We start from the raw sequence: 19751 nt of genomic DNA on the forward strand, positions 1-19751 counted from the left end.
AAGCACAAATGTTATGATTACAAGAAATCAAAGTGTTTAGAAGATGTTTATATCCTTAACCACCACATGATTATATGCAATAATCACTCATCTAAAGGCTTAATAAGGTTCCTTGGCTCTTGCATATTGAATGTTGAAATTTGTGCATTTTTTCACACCAAAAAAGACCCGAGTATATGCTTTACCAAGAATCACACAAGCATAGATTGTAAAACTCTGATAAAATGACCAAGCCATAACCCAAAAGATAAAGTACATTTCATAGTTCACTCCGTTTTATGGATTACGAATTACCCAAACTTTAAACCTAAAAAGACTCCCAAGAAATAACATGTTATTTTCTTTTTACCAATATAGGCAACATATTCTAGTTTTTACTCATAATAACAGTGCATCTACATTTCTTTAACCATAATAACAACATACTTACACATTTTATAGTATCAACATTGCAACATACTTGCATTTATTTACCAAAATAGCAAAATGTAATGAAAAGAAATACATTTCCCATGTTAACAACAAAATGAAAGTATGGATAAAAAACATGAAGCACACTTTCTCCCTAAAAAAACTATAAGTATAGTGCTATGATACGTTTAAATGCCCATATTAGTAACAAGAGTAAATTAAGTTGCTATTACGTGAAATCTGACCAAACTCAAAACAACCATTCATCACTTAGTCAAAGGACCTTTATTTTCCAAAACACTATCTATATGCTCTCATAACATTTTCAGAGATTCAACCTGTTAACAACATAGTAAACCTTTACTAGGTTGTACATATACTAATTCACCTGAATCTGAACCAACCAAACGCTCATACACAACACAAAAAAAGTTTAACCCAAATAACAAGAGCGATTCAGCTACTTTAAAAAACGCAAATCATCAGAGCATTTGAAAAGGAATTTCATCATTGCGTCTTCTTGCATCTACACATCCAAAGAGCTCCTTTAATCAGAAAATATTTAACAAAAAAAAATTAATAATAAGGAGAATTGAGCTAACCTTCAGTATACTCCTAGGCTTCGAAGCTTGTCACAGTGAGGAGTTGGCAAGTTTCTGTTCCATGTACGCCTCTGTTGTTCCACATTACAATAACGCCAAAGAATATTTTTATAATCTCTGATAACACTCTTCTCAATATTACCCCTTGCAGGACTTCCAACAGGGTATTTATGATCAAACTCAGAGGATTTCACATAAAACTCCACTCCATATTCCTCAGTCATCTTTGAAAACTGATAAGTATAGTTTCTTTGTAATGAATATTCAGGCTCAGAAAATGGAAGACAAGCAAGCACTATGATTAGCAAAAATGGTAACAGCTGAAGAAGCAACATCAGATTAGGACCCGTTGCTCCACCCGTATCCTCTCTAGCCTGCCCGCCTGCCCCTGCCCCTGCCCGTCTAGTCCTGTACACATGAGCTGCCCGAAACATGTCGCCTTGCCCGAAAAACGACCTAAAGATCTCATCAGCATCGAATTCATCTTCAAACACACTTTGTCCTGTTCTCCTTCTTCTTCTCCTTACATTATACTGATTGTTATACTCTTCTCCTTCACCCAAACCTGTTTGATCATACTGGCTTCTCAACCCTTCATCACTCAGACACTTGAATGCTTTGCCAACTTTCTTGAATGCCTCTTCAGATCCAGGGGCTTTGTTCTTATCAGGATGAACTTTCAATGATAATTTCCTGTAAGCTTTCTTAATCTCATCAACAGAACAAGTCTTTTCAACACCAAGAATCTCGTAATAGTCTGTGTTTCTTCTGATCTTACGAACTAATTGGACATGTTCCTCTGTGTAATTTGCATCTCCATTCATACCCTCCACATGCTTTCCATTCACAGGCTTGTTTTCAACATGATTTTTACCGTTTGATGAACTTGGATTTGCAGAATCAAGATTTTCACAGGCTGCTAAAAGATCATCTACACTTAGATTATGGTTTAGCCTCTGAGCAATGCCGATGAACTTCAAAGCACGCTCTTTGTTACCAGATGCAATCGCTTCTTTAGCAATGGCAACACACTTCATTGCTTCATCCTTATTACCATCCATGATGATTGAAGAAAGGAGATACCCCACAGCCTTATACTAACCACTCGCATACACGACTACTGAAAGCAATTTTCAAAAATTAGGGTTCGTGAGTAAGCACAAAAACTGAAGCCAAGTACGGGGAAATTAGCATAATATCATGGAGTTAAAGATCCCCAGTTTTATGTTTTTAACAAATATAGAAACATCAAAGCATCGGGAGATAAATTAAATGCATCCTAGGGTCTCAATATGATAGGTCCCATCTGAATCGCAGATATTAATAAGTAAACTGAAACACAAATGATGACAAGAATAGGTAAATGGAATTGAGTGTTAAAGAACAGTAAGATAATCCAGGTTATTCCGATTGATGAATGAATTTATACAAGCAAATACTGAACTAGAAATCACATAATCACATATTTTTAAACGATTGAGAGTAAGGAAGTAGAGGCAAAATCCGCTAACCTTACGTAAGAACATAAATCGGACGATCGAAGAATTTGAGATCTCCGCTACCTAAATCCTATCGCAGCTGTAACTTTGTGGTAGCATGTCATCCACAGTCAATCAACGGAGTTGTACTGCAATGGCTTCTCTCATTCGCTGAATGGTATATAACAATTATGGTCCCTATAGTAAACATAATTCACGTTTAGTCCCCTAGAAATGATAATTTGTAAACTCAATAAAAATTCATGCCATTATTGACTATTTAATACAAAGATATTAACATTTGGATGGCCGATTTAGTACTTGACATTTCCTTCCACACTAACATTGAATATGGAAGTATGATAGAAACATTATGAGTTCAAGAGTTGATACTAATGAAATGCATGTGTGATTGTTGGTTTATAGTTGTCCAAGTAAATACTTTTAGTTTATTTGAGATATTGTTGTTTTTTCCTTTGCAACGAATTGAATACCAAGTTTTAACAAATTAACTACAAAATAAGTTAGCATCGACCCCACGCACTTGACTTAATGACAATAGGCAACGATGTAATTCTTGGAGTTAGAACATATAATCTTTTTGTTATTCATCAAAATGGATGCAATGCAAACCCGGTGCTTTGGGAAATATGAAAATTATGTATACAACTAAATTAATGAGAAGAGAGCACAATAGTAACAATAACAGTTTCATAATCTCATGAGAATAAAAATAGAGGAGGTAAGATGTATGTAGTCAGAACCACGTCGATATTTAAACATGTTTGACCTTATAAATAGAAACGTTTGCTCTTACCAAGGCCATCTCCTGCAAATGGTACATCGGTTCCTAACATAGAAATATCTAATAGCATGTGACATGGTAAAGAAAGACATAAGCAAGTAATAAACTCTAAATAAATATGAGCATAGGTAAGTAGGGAAATACTTAACAAAAACATAAATGCTGTAATGGAATACTATCAATGAAGATGGGGAGAAATATGTCATAAAGTAATTATGTCTAGTAGGAATAGTGTCAAACAATGATAACCAGTAAACGTTGTCTAATATCTAAATATATCCCATTCACGAATATGTTAGCATGTCATCAATAATATGATTAATATGCCGTATGTAAATTGAAATTCCTACATACGAATCTTTGATCCTACGGGAATAAAGTATTCCAAGTTCATTTGAAAATATGAGAGTTTCTTCTCTTTGTTCATTCTTCATAGTTTAACAACACACGGTGAATGTGAGAAGTAAAAATAAGACGAAAAGAACCATAACAAACACAAAAGATCCAACGTCTTCGATTCTGATCTCATGGAATTTTTTTCATTTTCTTATGGTGCATCCTTCTCTTCACACCAACAATAAAGATTAGAGACCATGTACCCACTCAACTATAGCTGTATTTGGTCTCCTAAGGACATGGTTGCCGCATATAAATGACTAGAAATTAAATATCCTTCTACTTATCTTACTACATCCATATGAAATGATGACACATGGCTATTAATTATATCAAAATATGACATGTGTGGTAGGAAGATTAAAAAAAATAGAAGGATATTTAATTTCTGATAAATGAGTTACCAATCATGGTCGAAAATATAGAACTAAAAGAGAGCAAATACGATAGGTTAGTGTAAAGTACATTGTAAAAAGTAAGGCTTAAACTTGTGAACAAACTGATACGTACATCTCTAGTCTACAACCAATATACAACTAAATAACTTATCTTCCTAATAAAAAAACACTAGGTAACCCCTCTCTCTCTCTCATTCGTCCAGGTCAAAAGACTGTCTTCTCCTCAAAGACTCAAGCACCGCCGCTGACTTCCCCTTGTGCTTGCTCACACCCGCTGTAGTCGACTTAAGCTTCGGCACATTCATGGCACTAAGCGACGGTGTCCCTGCACCCTGGTTCACATCCCTAAGAACAGACCTAGCCGTCATCTCCGCCAACGCACCAGCCACCGCTGACGTCACTTTCGAGGTCGCGATCACGCTATTTCCATTCACGCCCTTCCCAACAGCTTCAGCCGCCGTGGATTTCGCCTTCATTGATTCGTATTTCTGTATATCGTAAATTAACTCTTTCTGGAGTTGTTTATCGGCAACGAGCATCTCATCGATCTCGTTTTTGTAGTCTTTGAGAAGGGTTCTGAGGCATTCCATTAGGGATCCTGAAAGAGGGCTGTTTTTGCTCTCGAGGAGACGCTTTAGTTCTATGAAGATCGGGATTGTGTTTTGGATTAATCCCTTTTTCACGACTTGTGTTATCACTCGTCCTCTCACGGCGTTTTCTCCGGTGGCTTCTTCTTCCATTTCTGTTGATTCCACTGCTGGACCTTTGTTTGTCGGGATTTTGATTTCTTTACAGGAGAGAATCTGAAACGCATCCTGTTGTTTTGGATAAAAGAACGTGTCAACATATTGAAAAGAATCCAAAATGCATGCATTCCACAATACCTGTAAAACAGATTGACTTGTAACATCGTCGATCTTGAGCATTCCATCAGATGCAGAAGCTAAAATTTCTGCACAAACCTTTGCGAATGTAGCCAAAAGATGCTCTGGAGCCATTTGTTTCAACAGGGAGACATATATGTGCATTCTTCGACTCCTCGAATTCTCATCATTTCCCCTTAAATTTTAAAGAAAAATATGATGTATTGATGCTAATCTACAAAAGAGAAAAAAGGAAAAGCAACATGAGATATTTACAGACTGTTTACCTGATGGAAAAAAGACGGTTTTCTTTCGAGGAACTCCCGGAGTTGGCTTGCCCAGTATGGGCATTGCAGTCATTTAGAACAAAGACGGCTTCAACAAAGCTGTTATAAGCTAAAAGTGGCGCCTTCACTGTGACAAGTTAAACATATAAAAGTCAAAAGCATGAACATAGGAGTTTGTTAGGGTAAGTAAAATCGTAATAAAGTTAAAAAGAAGTTTTACCTTTTAATATACTCCCAAAAAGAAAATCAGCAAGTTGTCTTATTTTCTCTGATTCATCAACAAGTGATAAAAGAAATCGAAGAAAAAGGACACCTCTCCACTTCACATAATCACGCTAATTACAGAAAAACAAGTCAAACGTGTCAAAATTGTCAATCCACGTGTTCTTGACCTTAAAAGACATGATTTTTAACATGGGAATGTCAATTCATGAAGATTACCTGTAATAACCTTGATAGAAGTGTGAATGTCTGTCTTCTAACTAGTTCACAAGGATCACGAAGACATTTGGTGATGTTTGGTATATAACTGTTGATTTTAAAAGAAAAAAAAAACATAAGTGAGTGTTTATTAGAAAACATACATACATACATAACTATATTTCTATATTAGTAAGAGAACTCACCAATCAACCAAAGCAGTATATCTAACACAAAAATCCGCCATCATTACAACAATATTGTTTCGAAGGGCTGCACTGTTGCTCTTTTCCATCTCCTGCAACAAAGAATGTTTCAGTTTTGGACTAAACATGGTAAAACTCAGAAAGCACAGGGACATATTTTGTAATTTACAAACCTGTACAAACAGTGGTATATATCTCTTTGCAAGTTTCCCATCAGCAAGACAAATCTTCCCCATTGTTAACCAAGCTTGAGTGTACAAAGAAGGGGCTACTTGTTTCACAGAAAGTGACATACTTGCTAACTTTTTAAGTTTTGGGTCAGAAATGCCAGATGTGATAATATTATGTAAAATGGGAACAATGGATTTTAAATCAGCTAAAGGGCAAATAATGACAAGTGATCCAATGGTGTAAACAGCAGTAACAGCTTGTGATAGTAATCTTGACATGGTTGTTGATGATTTGTTCTTGTTGTTACCCTTAGTCCTGGTTGGAGGTGTAAGTAAGGTGCTACCTTTGTTTATTTCTGATTCTTTTGTTAAATATGTTTCAAGAGTTTTTGAAGCTTTTGAGAGTAGTTGGTGGACCCATTTGATTACAAGTGAATCAGCCTCTTCGGGTGTTTTAGCCTTTTGTTTGCATAATGTTCTCAGTGCTTTCACATGAGCAGTAACCTGTCATCACATAACATAAAGAATTAACCGTTTTTGTCATTGTGGATGCTTTAACATCTGCAAGAATGAGCATTTTGAACAAAAAGCACCAAATGCAATGATCTTTTTGAATTTTGGTTAATTTTCAACAAAAAAGTTGATAGCTTTATTAGGAAAGACAAAGATGAAAAATACCTCCATAGAATGCATGCTGAAGTCCTCGATTCTTTTAAGCAAATTATGGGCCAAATCTGCAGCAGGTTCAGCAGGCAATTCAACAGAAACATTAGAAATTGTTTGCAGAAGAAACACACGATCTCCAGCCCAATCAACAGAACTGGATTCAACGCCTTCCACTTGTTCAAGTTCAACAAACTCTTGTTCTTCTTCATGTGGGCTATGAGAAGCTTCTTCATGTTTATCAAGAAGCTGCCAATGGTGATAAAGAAACTCCCAATCCACTGCTTTCAAAAGAAATCCAGACACCTCAGATAACAAAAACCATGTGCCAGCTGGCGCTGTCCACTTACTTATTGGTTTGGAATCTGCCAACCACATAGACTCTGACTTTTTAATGATGTTTTGAAGTGAAACAGCAATCTTGGGTTTAAGTTTCTTCTTTTTTCCAAGATTTGTGCATATCTTTTTGACCCATGGAGTCACTTCACTGTGACAGATTTCATTCAATAGACCCATGACTCCATCAGAAAATAACAGATTTTGATTCCTTTCTGATCTTCCATCAAGATTAGATCCTGCACGTGAAATTCGATCCAACACAAGTTCTAGAAACAAATTCTCACATTCTTCTTGGATGCTTGTTTCATTGTCTGTTATCAAATGTGGGACAGAATGTAACCACTCCTTTGTCACATTGTCATCATGAAACTTCCTGAATGTCTACAAAAAAACAACAAACCAAAATCATCTTCTTGTTCAAGGGTAACTATATGCTGCAACACAGATACCCAAAACTCATTAAAATGCATAGAAAGAAGAGAACTCAAGGACATATCAAGATTTAAAATACAAAAAAAGTATAGAGATTGGACCTCTGAAAGAGCAGAAATTGCAGCCTTTCTTATGCTCACAAGTTGATCAGAACAAGCTATGCCCATAATCTTTAACAACATTTCATCGAATCCACCACCTTCACCTTGAAGAACTGTTAGCTTTGACATTAGAACAAGTGCTGACTTCCTAACAGCTGCTTTCTCATCAACACAACGTTCCCTCAAAACATCATTAATCCCACCATCTTCACCAAATCCCATTACTTTCATCAACCCTTTCTTGTTCTCATCATTCCCTGATAAAACCCCAACTAATTGTGCCAAATTAGTGAGTGCACGTGCCCTAATTCCTGCAACTGAATCTGAACATCTTTGTAATAGTGCTTGCAGACACCTGAATCCCCAAGAACTCTCATGCTTTTTTTCTGAACTGGTCCTTATAGGATTGTCATTTTCTGAACTGGTCACTAATGGATCACCATTTTCTGAACTGATCACTACCGGTTCACCATTTTCTGAACTGGTCACTACTGGATCACCATTTTCTGAACTGGTCACTACTTGATCACCATTTTCTGAACTGGTGTCTAGTGGATCATTATTTTCAGAGCTGGTCCCTAATGGATTGTTTAATGTAGTTATCAAAATAGGAATAAGATCAACTGCCAGTAGTCTAAGTTGTGGTTTCCCAATAGTCATTTTCACTACATAATCTGCAAACTCCATTTGTTCTTTATGTTCTAAAGATTTAACGATTTCTAGTATTGAATCCACAGCTAAAGCTCGAGGTTCAGATTTCTCGGGAGCTTTACTAACCAAATACTTTGGAAGATTAACCATGGCTTTTCGAATCTCATCTGAATTCTTTGCCATTACAGCCATCTTGTTCACTACAAATGCTAATGAAAAGGTCCTTGCTTGTGATTTTGACAAGAGAATTGAAGAGGAAAGAGACTTTAATACCTCAGCTGCAGTAATAGATTTATCTCCATGCTCAGATTTCAATAGTTCGCTCAAAATCTGTGAACACAAGTTGCATAATTTGGTGTAATTTGCTGAATTTCCACAAGATTCAAGTGCAGTTACTGGAATCTCAGCCACTGTTTGAACCAAGGCCTTCAAACTATCAGGAAACCTACCTAAATGAATCAAACGCAGAACAAGATGTAACCTTTCGAGAACAGGAAACAAAGTCCTAACATCAAATTCTCTTACTGGTTCTCTCTCCTCCTCGCCCTCTTCTTCGACATTCTTACTGGTGTTCTTCGACCTGCCCCCGCCCCTTCCTCCCCTCTTCTTCTTAGCGACATTAGCAGATGGTGGACCCGATTGAGTATTCTTGAAAGAGCGACGGACAGTGCGGAGTAGAGAGAGGAAAGCCATGGGTGTAAAGAGGGATAAAACAGGAAAGTTAGGGGTAAGGAGGAGGGATAGGTAAACCTTGGAAGCGAGGAGAGAGTGATGGGGTACGCCAGAGTCCATTGCAGAGGTGAGAGGCTGGAGGAGGGAGGAAGCGAGGGAGAGGTTCTTCGAGGAGAGTTCATCGGAGAGATTTTCGATTTCGATTGGATCATCTTTGTCAAGTGTGTAATCTAAGAGGGTCTGAAGGGCTAATAGGGCTGATTCGGAAATAGGAGTCTGCGAATGAAGATCGTTGCGGTGTACTTCGAGCTCTGTAACTATCTGGTAGATTGCTTCTTCCATGGCCGGCGGCGGTAGGGCCGTCTCTCCGTCCGGAAAATGGTCAGGGTTTGCCGCTCTGGCTATGAAATGGAAATGAAGATGTGAAAATGAAAAAACTTGAAATATTGGCTTTCCCGCGGTAGCTGATCGTTTTAGACGGTGTTCGAAAAAAAAAAAAAAAAAAAAAAAAAAAGAATTTAATTTAATTTAATTAAAAATAAACAACAATTAACGGTTGGTTGATAGCGTTTGATTTTATAAGTTTTTTTTAAGCTAAAAAGCTAAACATTCCTATCAACAAACGAAACTTTTTACTTTTAAGGAGCATTTTTTTTAAAAGTCAAAACCTCTCAAATACTTTAAAATAATTTTTCTTTGACCTTTCAAAAATGATATTTTAAAAAGTTAAAATTTATAGTTGCTCATCTAAAAATTAATTTTTAACTTGTTGGCTTTCGTAAAAGTGAATAAGTTAAAAAAAGATTTTGGTATAAAAAAGAATTTTTAAAACAATTTTTTATTTAGTTTTTGAAAATGAAATTTTATAATTTTTAACTTTCTCAAATAACTTATGGCTTATTAAGTTTACAAAGTAGTTAAAAAAACAAAATTATGCCAAATATTATTTAACTTATTGACGTTTGCAACTATAAAAGTTAATCTAAACATTTTTAATTTCCCCTCTTCATAAATCAATAAGTAATTTTGTGTAAAAGTTTTTTAACTTCAAAATAAAATATCAAACATCAAATAAATTTTTTAAGGCTAGTGGGTTTTGACAAAATATTAAAGGGTGTTATTATATCCAAAAATTGTCATCTTATATGTCATGTCATTCCATAGTATTATAATACCAAGTGAGTAAAATAAACAACATGTTATAACACCTATTAAATTCCATGTTATTATTTCTTTTTTATTTTTATTTTCGATTTAATTTTTAATATTTAAAAAACAAAATTAATTTAATAAAGCATGCTATTTAAATAAAAGCTAATTTTTTAATTAAACATAACATTTAAAAAAAAAACTAAAAGAAAACATTACAACAAAAAAAAACATTTAAAAACAAAAAAGTTACATTTTTGCCCTTAAATTATTCATCTTCATTACCAACGTAATATAATCAGTAACGCATTCTTGAAGTTGTTTGTGTTTTCTTACATCTTGAATCTCAATGACTCTATGTAAATATTTCGTTTTCCTCAGTTGAAATTAGACAGGTATGGGCTCCGAAGCCAAATACTCCGCAATATTTTGTCATTTATCTTCAATCGTCATGTTATGTATTATGATATATGCATACATAATATCTTGTAAAAGTCTAACTGATATGGTCGTGTCGCATGTTGAACTATGTGTCATTTCGACTTTAGAACTCTAAAAGCACGGTCCATATCCTTATGTGTTCATTATTGTATTCTTTTGGAAAAAGTTGTCTCTTGGTTCTACTGGGTGTCGAGACACCTTCACGAATGTGGAGTATGTTGGATATATTCCATCCGTAAGGTAATACTCAAGCTTATATTCATTTCCATTCACTATGAAAATGGAGCATTCGGTGCTTTTTCTGACAAATGATCGTCAAATATTGGTGATTAATCAAGAACGTTAATGTCGTTGTTGGAACCTGCAACCCCAAAAATAACATGACAAATCCATAAATCTTTGGAAGCAACAATTTCTAATACCAACAATAGAATTCCATGATGACCACTTACATACTGCCCTTTCCAACCCACGGGATAATTTCTCCAATTTTAGTGTTTGCAATCAATGCTTCCAAGCATACCCGAAAAACCATGTCTTTCTTTATGTGTCGCATATAGTTGTTGCATATCATTCAACGAAGGTTTGCACAAATAAACATCATTGAATGTTTCAACAACACCCCTCGCCAATTTGTATAAACTTTCTCTTGTAGTTCTCTCAAACATTCTCATATAATCGTCAATGGAATCTGGCGACTCCCCCATATCCATAAGCTTAATTGTGGCAGCACATTTCTACAACCTTGTGAATCATCGCTTACCTCTAGCATCATGTCTCATTTGGAAAAAAATATACCTAAATGTATATTTAATATGTAAAACAATGTATTTATATTATGTAAAAGCAATATTTACAAATTAAAAAACACGAAATAAACAATACCTGCTTTCCAAAGCGTTGGTTATCCGTACAAAAACATTTTTTTCGTAAACAAAATCTTCTTTGTAATCGCATGGCTGGTAGACACAATTATCCGCAAAATAATCAATAATTAGACATATGTGCCCTTCTTCACGATCTTTGTTTAACGTCGCACGTCTGGTTAATAGAGGAGTTGGATTTGGTTGTAGTGTCACGTTCGTGCAATACTCGTACATCATAGAGCGAACATATCATCCTTAATATCATCATCGTTAGACGGGTCGAACGGATCTATTTTTTTAATTGTGAAGTACTTAAATTTTATAAAATATATAGAGAAATAAGATAAAGTGTTGATTAAAAATAAGATGTTAGTATGTATTTATAGATAAATAAATTTTTTTATGTATTCAATTTGACCTTCAACGGTCGAGTGGAAGGAAAAGTCAAAGAAAAAAGTGATGTGTACGATCAGCCGGAGCCAGTAAGTAGACCTCAAATTACCACACTGTTACTTGATATTGTGATATGTTAGAACAATATGCTAGCGGTAGTCCAAGGATCTTCAGGAACTGCATGATAAAATTGCCCGATTATATAATGCCTAAAAGCCTAAGGGCTTCCTTATATGAAATTAACATCATTACTATAATTGCTTAGTGAATGAAGCATAGTTGTGCATAACTAAGATTCTAGCATGGGAATGTTTGGTTTAACCTTATTTTTTGTTATTGTTTGATGAAGGTTTTAGGGCAGAATCAAGTATTCGACCATCTATAGGATCCAATGTTATGTATGATTAGCATACACGAATGTTGCAGGGTTGGTGGAAGTTTCATGAGTGGGTGCAGTATATTGCGAGTTATCATGAGGATTACCAGCCACTCTTGAGAGAGTTAGGGCAGGGTGAATGTGCATATGAGATGTTGGGAGATAGAGATCTAGGATTTTGTATGAGGATTTGTCTGATTTTATTGTGTTTTAGTGCCAGTCAACTCCACTGCTCGAATGTTGCTTGTTTTGTGCTTTGTTGGACTCACATTGATGGGAGCTAACTATCAAATGAATACATCAAGTTACATTTCATGGAGGTTAAATAATCCTTGGGTGAAGGATATGGCTCTATTGCATAACTCTCGTTTGAATCTAACTGTTGTAGGGTTGGGTCCTTTAGTCAATAGATTATTTAAGTTTTGTTGCATGTAACTGCATTTATGAAATGGTTGGCTGGCATTGATCAAAGCCCCTAAGTAGCTGATGGCAAGGGAGGTAGGGGATTCTAGGAGAGCCTAGAAAGTATTTTAGCGTGATTTTCCATTGTTGAGTAGGTATCTGTCACACCCCAAAACCTGAATGGCGGAAACGTTCGGGGGCGGAGGACGTCATGTATAGTATCACAACAATGCATAATAGTAAACAAGCAACAACATCATCCATTGCATTAATAATATAACTTTAATACAAGTGTGTTTTGTATAGTTTATAAGACACCAAAAATGATGAATCAAAATAAAGATGAATCTTGAAAGCTCCGTCTTCTCAAAACCTGGTCATCGGAACCTGTCTACAGGTGACCTGAGAATACAAGTTATTTTAAAAGAGTAGATCAGAATTAAAGCAGGTGAGTTCATAAGTATTTTAGTGTCATTGTGTTGTATGAAAGTGTTTGTAAATTTTTGATATAAAAGTCTGTAAGTATTTGATATAAATGTTCGTAAGCTTCCTAGAAAATCCTATATTTTCTACTAAAGCAGTCTTCTACCAAGACCCAACCGTTCTCTATGTTTGTTCTTTTGTAAAAGTGAGTATTTCCCAAAGTATGACTATCATTATCAAAATATAGTTTTCATTACCGTTTATGTGAGAAGATCACAATATGAATGAAATGGGAAAAATAAAGATGTACTGTAGTTTTATCTAAGTAACTACCAATGTACTAACTACCTTAAGCTTGTTAGATTAATGAAGGTAAATTGTGATATGATTGTAACTATACTTGATCGACTATTATAACACGTCGTTCCACACGTCGAAATGATATGACGATTGTCACCCGTAGACCTGCAGGTCCCACTGTAGCTAGCAGCAAGGTGTAGGAGGGTCAGTCCCATATAGATTTATACACAAATTCACGCTCTCCATCCAGGAGACTCTGGGTACAAAACGTGACACAACAGTATATTGTCGAGCCATGAAGTTAGGGGTGTTAATTGAGTAAAATTTTCAGGTTTCAGGCAATTCGGGTCGGGTAATTTGGGTTTTTCATATAAAAAAATTACCCATTACCCTACCCAAATTAAATTCGGGTAAGGGTAATTCAGGTATTACCCGATTATTTTATTTTTTTTTTTTATTTTTTTAATGGCACCTAAAAATAAATGTAATGAAATAAGTATGTCGTGCTAAACTTTGAACATTGAAATTTTTTACTCAATAATATTTGAGATATCAAGTATTCGTTTAACAATTTAATCAAATCTAATAAGATGTTAAAAATACAAATACTTAAAGAAATAATAACAACCAAAGTCTACCATTTGAATTACTTGATATCAATGTATATGCATGTAGTTTGCATTTACCAAAAAACTCACGTCTTAAATCTAGAAAACATAGAAAACCATTACATAGTATGAAAATAATAACATGTCAAGTTCCAAAAGACATTCATAAATATACTCGTCTTCTTGCACCTACTCGTTTTTCTTGCACCTTCATTACTTCATCTTGCCCAATTCTATATAAAAAAGTTAAATAATGTTAGTATTAAAAGCAAATATATTAAATTTACAATAACTAAAATAATGAACGATAAACAATAACCTTTGTCATTTTGTTGATTTTCTTCCCAATCTTTTTCATAATCGATTGTGTCACTTATGCTACCCCGAATCCAATCTTGTGTACAAATTAAACTTTCAACAATCTTAGGAGTCAAAGAACTCCTAAACGGATCCAACACCCTCCCAATAGTGCTAAAAACGGATTCTGAAGCTACGGTTGAGATGGGAATGGCAAGCACATCTCTTGTCATCAATGATAAAATCGGGAATCTTGGACTATTCACTTTCCACCAATATAGAATACTAAACATTTCTGAGTCGTCTTCAACACTTTCTTGCAAATACTTTTCTAACTCCCCAATTGATTCAACTATGTTCATCTTCATCTTTTCTCTTAGTTTATTTCTCAATTGGGGATTAGGTGCCATAAAATCCGGGTTTTGGCGTTTCCCTCGGTGGAAATCAACCGATTTTCAAAAATTCATAACTTTCGCATATGTGCTCCATTTTTGACGTTCTTTATATCCACACGTAGGTAAGAATAAGATCTACAACTTTCATTTAGACTCTGTCAGCTAATTCTCGACCGATCTTAAATTTAATAGTAAGAGGAGATTATATTGTTAAATGTCCGCGTAAAATTCATAACTTCTACATACGGACTCTGATTTCGTCCATGTTTTTACCGTTGAGTTCCTATTAATGAGATCTTCAACTCTCATTAAGGTTGCATAAGCCAAAAACCGCTCGAACTAAAATTCGAGTTTTGGGTTGTACACTGCTAAGCCGAATCTTAGAAAAATCATTACTTCCTCATACGAAGTCAGATTTTGGCGTTCTTTTTATGGATGTTCTCGGTTTAATGTATACTACAACTTTGGTTTAGATCAATAAGGCTAAAAAGTCCTCCATCGTAAATTCACTATTTACGTCTCCCGGTGTTGTGCCGCTTTTGCCGTAAAACTTCGACGGGCTATAACTTCTTCGTTATAACTCGGATTTCGGCGTTCTTTATATGTACGGAACCCTTGAGACAAATTATACAACTTGGTTAAGATTATTTATTCTAAATAATCTTTTATCGAAAAGTCATTTTCGACCCCTATTATCTCTAAATTGACTAGCCCGGATCTACGGGCGTTACAACAATTGACTTCTTGAAAAAAAGTTTTCAAAACTCCAACATGTGTCTTTTAAATGGGAAATGGATGCACATTCGATGTGTTGCTTGCATTTTAAATTTAGTGGTGCAAGATGGCATAAAAAAGTTGATAAGGCGGTTGAGATAGTTCGATGGGCGGTTAAATGAATTAGGCAATCGCCTTCTAGAACTCATAAGTTTACCGAGTTTGCTAAGGTTGCTAATCCCAGTATAACAAAACATTTGAAGAGAGATGTGCCAACAAGATGGAACTCCACTTACCATATGTTGGAAATTGCCCAAGCTTATGAAAAAACTTTTGAGAGATATGATCTTGAGGAATTTGATTTTCGGTGCGAAATTGAAAAGTCGGGTTTGTCGATACCTTCATCAAGCGATTGGGAAAGGATTAGGAATGTATGTCATTTTTTAAAACCTTTTCATGATGTTACTTTGAGGATTTCCGGGACACTTTACGTGACATCAAACACATGCATTGAAGATATATATTCCATTCGTACGCTCTTGGATTATGCTATTTCCGATTCTAGTCTTTGTGATATTGCATTGCCCATGAAATTGAAGTTTGATAAGTATTTTGGCGACATAGAAAAAATGAATTTATTGCTCTACTTTGCTTTGATTCTTGATCCGGGGAACAAAGTAAAGTATTTGGTTATACTACTTGAGGATCATTATGGAGAAAAGGGGGTGGAGGCCAAAAAGAATATCATGGATTCTATGTGTGAATTATATAATGATTATATTAGAATTCATTCTCCAAGTTCTACTTCAAGTACTGATGAGTCTACCACTTCATCATCAATACTAGCACCCGAAGGAAGCCCCGAGGCTCCCGTAGTCCCAAGAAAAAGGGTCTTTCGGTTTCGAAACGCTGCTCCAAGCGAATCCCGATTTTCTTTAAAATCCGCTGTAAGTGAGCTACGCCTACGAAATTTTTAATATAGTTTTCAAATAATTATAGTAATGTTATTAGGTCCTTAAAATAATTATTTGGGCTATTATTATGAGTTATATAGAGTGTTGTTTAACGCTTATATAATAATAATAGCTAGACTATTAATTAGTCGCGGCTAACGTTAGACTAAACCCTAGAGGTATTGATACTAGGTTTTGTCGAGGGAAATTGTTTTGAGATAACAAAGTGTTGTCCGAGTGTCGAGTCACCACCTTATCAGGTGAGTGCATAGTCCCTTTCATCTTACACATAGATATGAAGTATTTTAATATAAATTACGTGTTATGTGTGCATATTGTCTGAATACTTGTTGTCTATGCTGGTGAAAGATTTTTATACATGTTTTAAATGATGTAAATTGTATAAAGTATATTATATCTACAAAATATGTTGGGTAAAACATGGGTAGATGAATGATGAGGGATAAAAGCTGAAATAAAGGAACATTAGTAGTATGGACCTAGTGCCCTATAGGTAAACATTGGCAGCAATGGACCTAGTACCCTATAGATGAGCACTGGCAACTGCGCCACAACCCGTAGATGTTTTAGATCTACGGTAAATGTCCTAGCAGCTGCGCTCTAAGGACAGTATCGACAGTTGCGCCTAATAGGGAGCCTTGTGACCATGACAATAGCGTTGAAAGGTCAATACCGGCAGAAGTGCCTCATAGAAAATGTCCCAATTCTGGCAGCTGCGCCTACACGATAATATCAGTAGTTGCGCTTGACCACTGAGTCATTGGCAACAATGGACTTCATGTTGTTTCCTTAGGAATGAATGAACAAGGGTTAGCTGATCCTTAGGGTAAATCCTTAAGAAGGTAATGAGAATGGGTAATTGGGTTGATTGTTTGATGTTTGAATATAATAATTATATTATTGTGGGTTGAAAATCCTATTTACTCACCAGGTTTCCCAACCTGACCCACTCAGTTTATTTATGTCACAGGTGTTGATATGAAGTCACATTACACTGAGAGATTAAGGAGATATAAATCACTAGTGATAATGAATGTAAGTTCTGTTTATGTTTATGTTTCTGTATTGACGATGACATCCCAGATGTTTTTAAATGAATAAAAATACTTTTCTTCGGAAATGCTTTGATAACGTATTTATCATGTTTTACTGGAAAAAATTCCGCAATATTTTTATTAAAAGAGGTACTCTAATTTTTATAAAGCATAAACAAAATCTGTCTTTTCTGGTCGTGAAAATGGGGATGTCAGAGTTGGTATCAGAGCATAGTTTAAGTGAACTAGGAATATGGATTTATTTCTAAACTTAAACTTAGAATGTTAAGTGGTGATTGTGAGGTTTGAGCACTAGCTTATTTTAGGAATTGTGCTTAAAATGCTTTTATGTGCTAAATTGTCACACCCCAAAACCAAGAACGGCGGAAACGTTCTGGGGCGGAGGACGTCATGTATAATATCAACAACAATGTAAAGTAGTAAACAAGCAACAACATCATCCATTTCATTAATAATATAATTATTATACAATTTTGTTCTGTCAAATTTTGATAAACACTAAAGCATAAATCAAAATGAAAGATAAGTCTTGAACAAGCTCCATCTTCCTTTCTCCTTGCATCGGTACCTGTCTATGATGACCTGAGGATACAAGTAATTTTGAAAGCGAGTATCAGCTTTGAAGCTGGTGAGATCATAAGTATTTAGTGTCTTAATTTGTATGTAAGAATTTGTAAGTGTATATGAACTGTAAGTGTTTGAAAACCCTAGAATCCCTATGATTCCTACTAGTATATGGAGGTGTCTTCTACCAAGACCTAACTGTTCTCAATGTTCGTTTCTTGTAAGAGTGTGTAATTTTCCCAAGTGTAACTATTATTAACAAAATATAGTTTTTACATTTATAGTTTAAGTGAAAGGATCACTAAATATATGTACAGGGAAAAATTAATGTAGTACTAAAACGTAGCGCTATAAGAACTACTGTTGTACTAATTACCTTAAACCGGATTTATATTAAGGCATTATGTGATAAATTGCACCATACTATCGACGGATAACAACGACATACGAATGGTCGTAATAACGGAATGACGTTTGGCACCCGCAGACTTGCAGGTCCGGCTGTAGCTAGCAGCAAGGTGTAGGATTGTCAATCCAGTATAGATCTATACGCAAACTCACGCTCTCCCTACAAGAGACTATGGCTACAACTCGAGTCATGACATTTAAGTCATGCTCCGATTTAAATCACAATAATTATCGTATTCTCGTATATGTACTGAAATGAACTGTTCTAACTGTAATGTACGTGCTCTCTACCTAGCAAGTATAGTAATGTAATGAACTGTTCTAACTGTAATGTACGTGCTCTCTACCTAGCTAGTATAGTAATGTAATGAAATGTTTTAACTGTATTGTACGTGCTCTCTACCTAGCAAGTATAGTAAAGTAATCATCCTAGTATAGTTGTATATGTAATGTACTGTAATGTTCTAGAGAGTATTGACTCATGAATGAACTGACTCCTTGTATGATATCGTGTTCTAGTAATAGTTCTAATATCTTCCTAAACTACCCCTATGGTAGTTTACTAGTAATCTAACTGGTACGTATGGACATGGATGTATACCCTTGCTACCCAAGGGCATGTGATGAACTGGAAGGACCTTTTATGACTATATACGTACACATGATATATAACTAATATTTAAACGACTTTCGGACGAGTACCCGATATCCCACCAGACCACATCTCAAGTGCGAAAAGGAAATAGGGTGGATAGCCTTCCTAATTCTTTTAAACATTTCTTATATAACTATACATATAGAGGCATGCAATTTATAATATAAAAGCATAATAAGTTTTGTAAGACATTTGAAACAGAAATATTATTTTAAGAAAAGATTGGCTTGATGTCAATCTATAAAACAATTTGAAGGCATAAGTTTGATAAAACAGTTTAAGTATAAGGAAACATTTGTTTGAAACACAGTTGTAAATAAGTTTGAACGGTAATGTACAGAGTAAAATGTACGGTGTAATAAGGAGTTTTAAAACATATAAAATGTTTATAAAAATCATTTGAAGAAACTGTTTGGTAAAATGGCTAATGAGTAGCCAAATCATTTGAGTGTTGTATATTAATCACATGTGATTGATGTAATAACTAGCGTAATTCTACTTATTAATCACATGTGATTGATATAAAAAGTAGCGTGATTCTACTTGTATCCCCCCCATAAAACATTTAAAATAGTTTAAAACATTAGTTAAGGGGTATGAACTCACCTGCAGTAAGTGACTGGAATTGAACGGACTGTTATCGTACGGAAGGATCGGACAAGTGCTTGGTGTCAAGTGAAGACCTAGACACACACAATGATCCTAATTACATATGAAAACATATGTATATAAATAATTACTGATTATAACACTAATTATACAAGTAATAACATTTAAGCGTGAGGAAAACACTTTTGGTCAAGTGCTAGGAGGCTAATGGGTTGCAACAAAGGAGTG

General features: G+C 35.1%; 2 protein-coding genes across 3 annotated transcripts; both read right to left on the bottom strand.

Annotated features, from left to right (window-relative positions):
* Nucleotides 1–612: 612 nt before the first annotated feature.
* LOC111895552 (chaperone protein dnaJ 49) lies at nt 613–2682 on the bottom strand. Of its 2 annotated transcripts, none has more exons than XM_023891642.3 (3): nt 2525–2682; nt 1014–2133; nt 613–937 (listed from the first exon to the last, which is right to left on the bottom strand). In XM_023891642.3, exon 2 carries the CDS (start codon nt 2072–2074, stop codon nt 1016–1018), a length of 1059 nt encoding a protein of 352 aa, XP_023747410.1. In that variant the 5' UTR covers nt 2075–2133; nt 2525–2682; the 3' UTR covers nt 613–937; nt 1014–1015. The 2 variants fall into 2 exon arrangements, with proteins under 2 accessions (XP_023747410.1, XP_023747417.1); XM_023891649.3 differs by having other exon boundaries at nt 1014–2130; nt 2525–2679.
* A 1432-nt stretch (nt 2683–4114) lies between these two features.
* Nucleotides 4115–9396, bottom strand: LOC111895575 (uncharacterized). The gene is made up of 9 exons (XM_023891661.3): nt 7572–9396; nt 6715–7419; nt 6040–6540; nt 5867–5958; nt 5682–5769; nt 5461–5575; nt 5241–5367; nt 4975–5149; nt 4115–4905 (listed from the first exon to the last, which is right to left on the bottom strand). The coding sequence occupies exons 1-9, from the start codon at nt 9234–9236 to the stop codon at nt 4282–4284; spliced, it is 4092 nt and encodes a 1363-aa protein (XP_023747429.1). The 5' UTR covers nt 9237–9396; the 3' UTR covers nt 4115–4281.
* Nucleotides 9397–19751: the final 10355 nt, after the last annotated feature.

Source organism: Lactuca sativa, chromosome 6 (assembly GCF_002870075.4).
Source record: "Lactuca sativa cultivar Salinas chromosome 6, Lsat_Salinas_v11, whole genome shotgun sequence".
NCBI lineage: Eukaryota > Viridiplantae > Streptophyta > Magnoliopsida > Asterales > Asteraceae > Lactuca > Lactuca sativa.

What these genes read in the sequence shown, in the direction of transcription:
- LOC111895552 (XM_023891642.3), bottom strand. Translation starts at nt 2,074, where the DNA reads ATGGATGGTAATAAGGATGAAGCAATGAAGTGTGTTGCCATTGCTAAA.
- LOC111895575 (XM_023891661.3), bottom strand. Translation starts at nt 9,236, where the DNA reads ATGGAAGAAGCAATCTACCAGATAGTTACAGAGCTCGAAGTACACCGC. An exon ending in TTCTATCAAGGTTATTACAG is followed by an intron (nt 5,576 to 5,681) that starts GTAATCTTCATG and finishes TTCTGTAATTAG; the next exon opens with CGTGATTATGTGAAGTGGAG. An exon ending in AACCGTCTTTTTTCCATCAG is followed by an intron (nt 5,150 to 5,240) that starts GTAAACAGTCTG and finishes TTAAAATTTAAG; the next exon opens with GGGAAATGATGAGAATTCGA.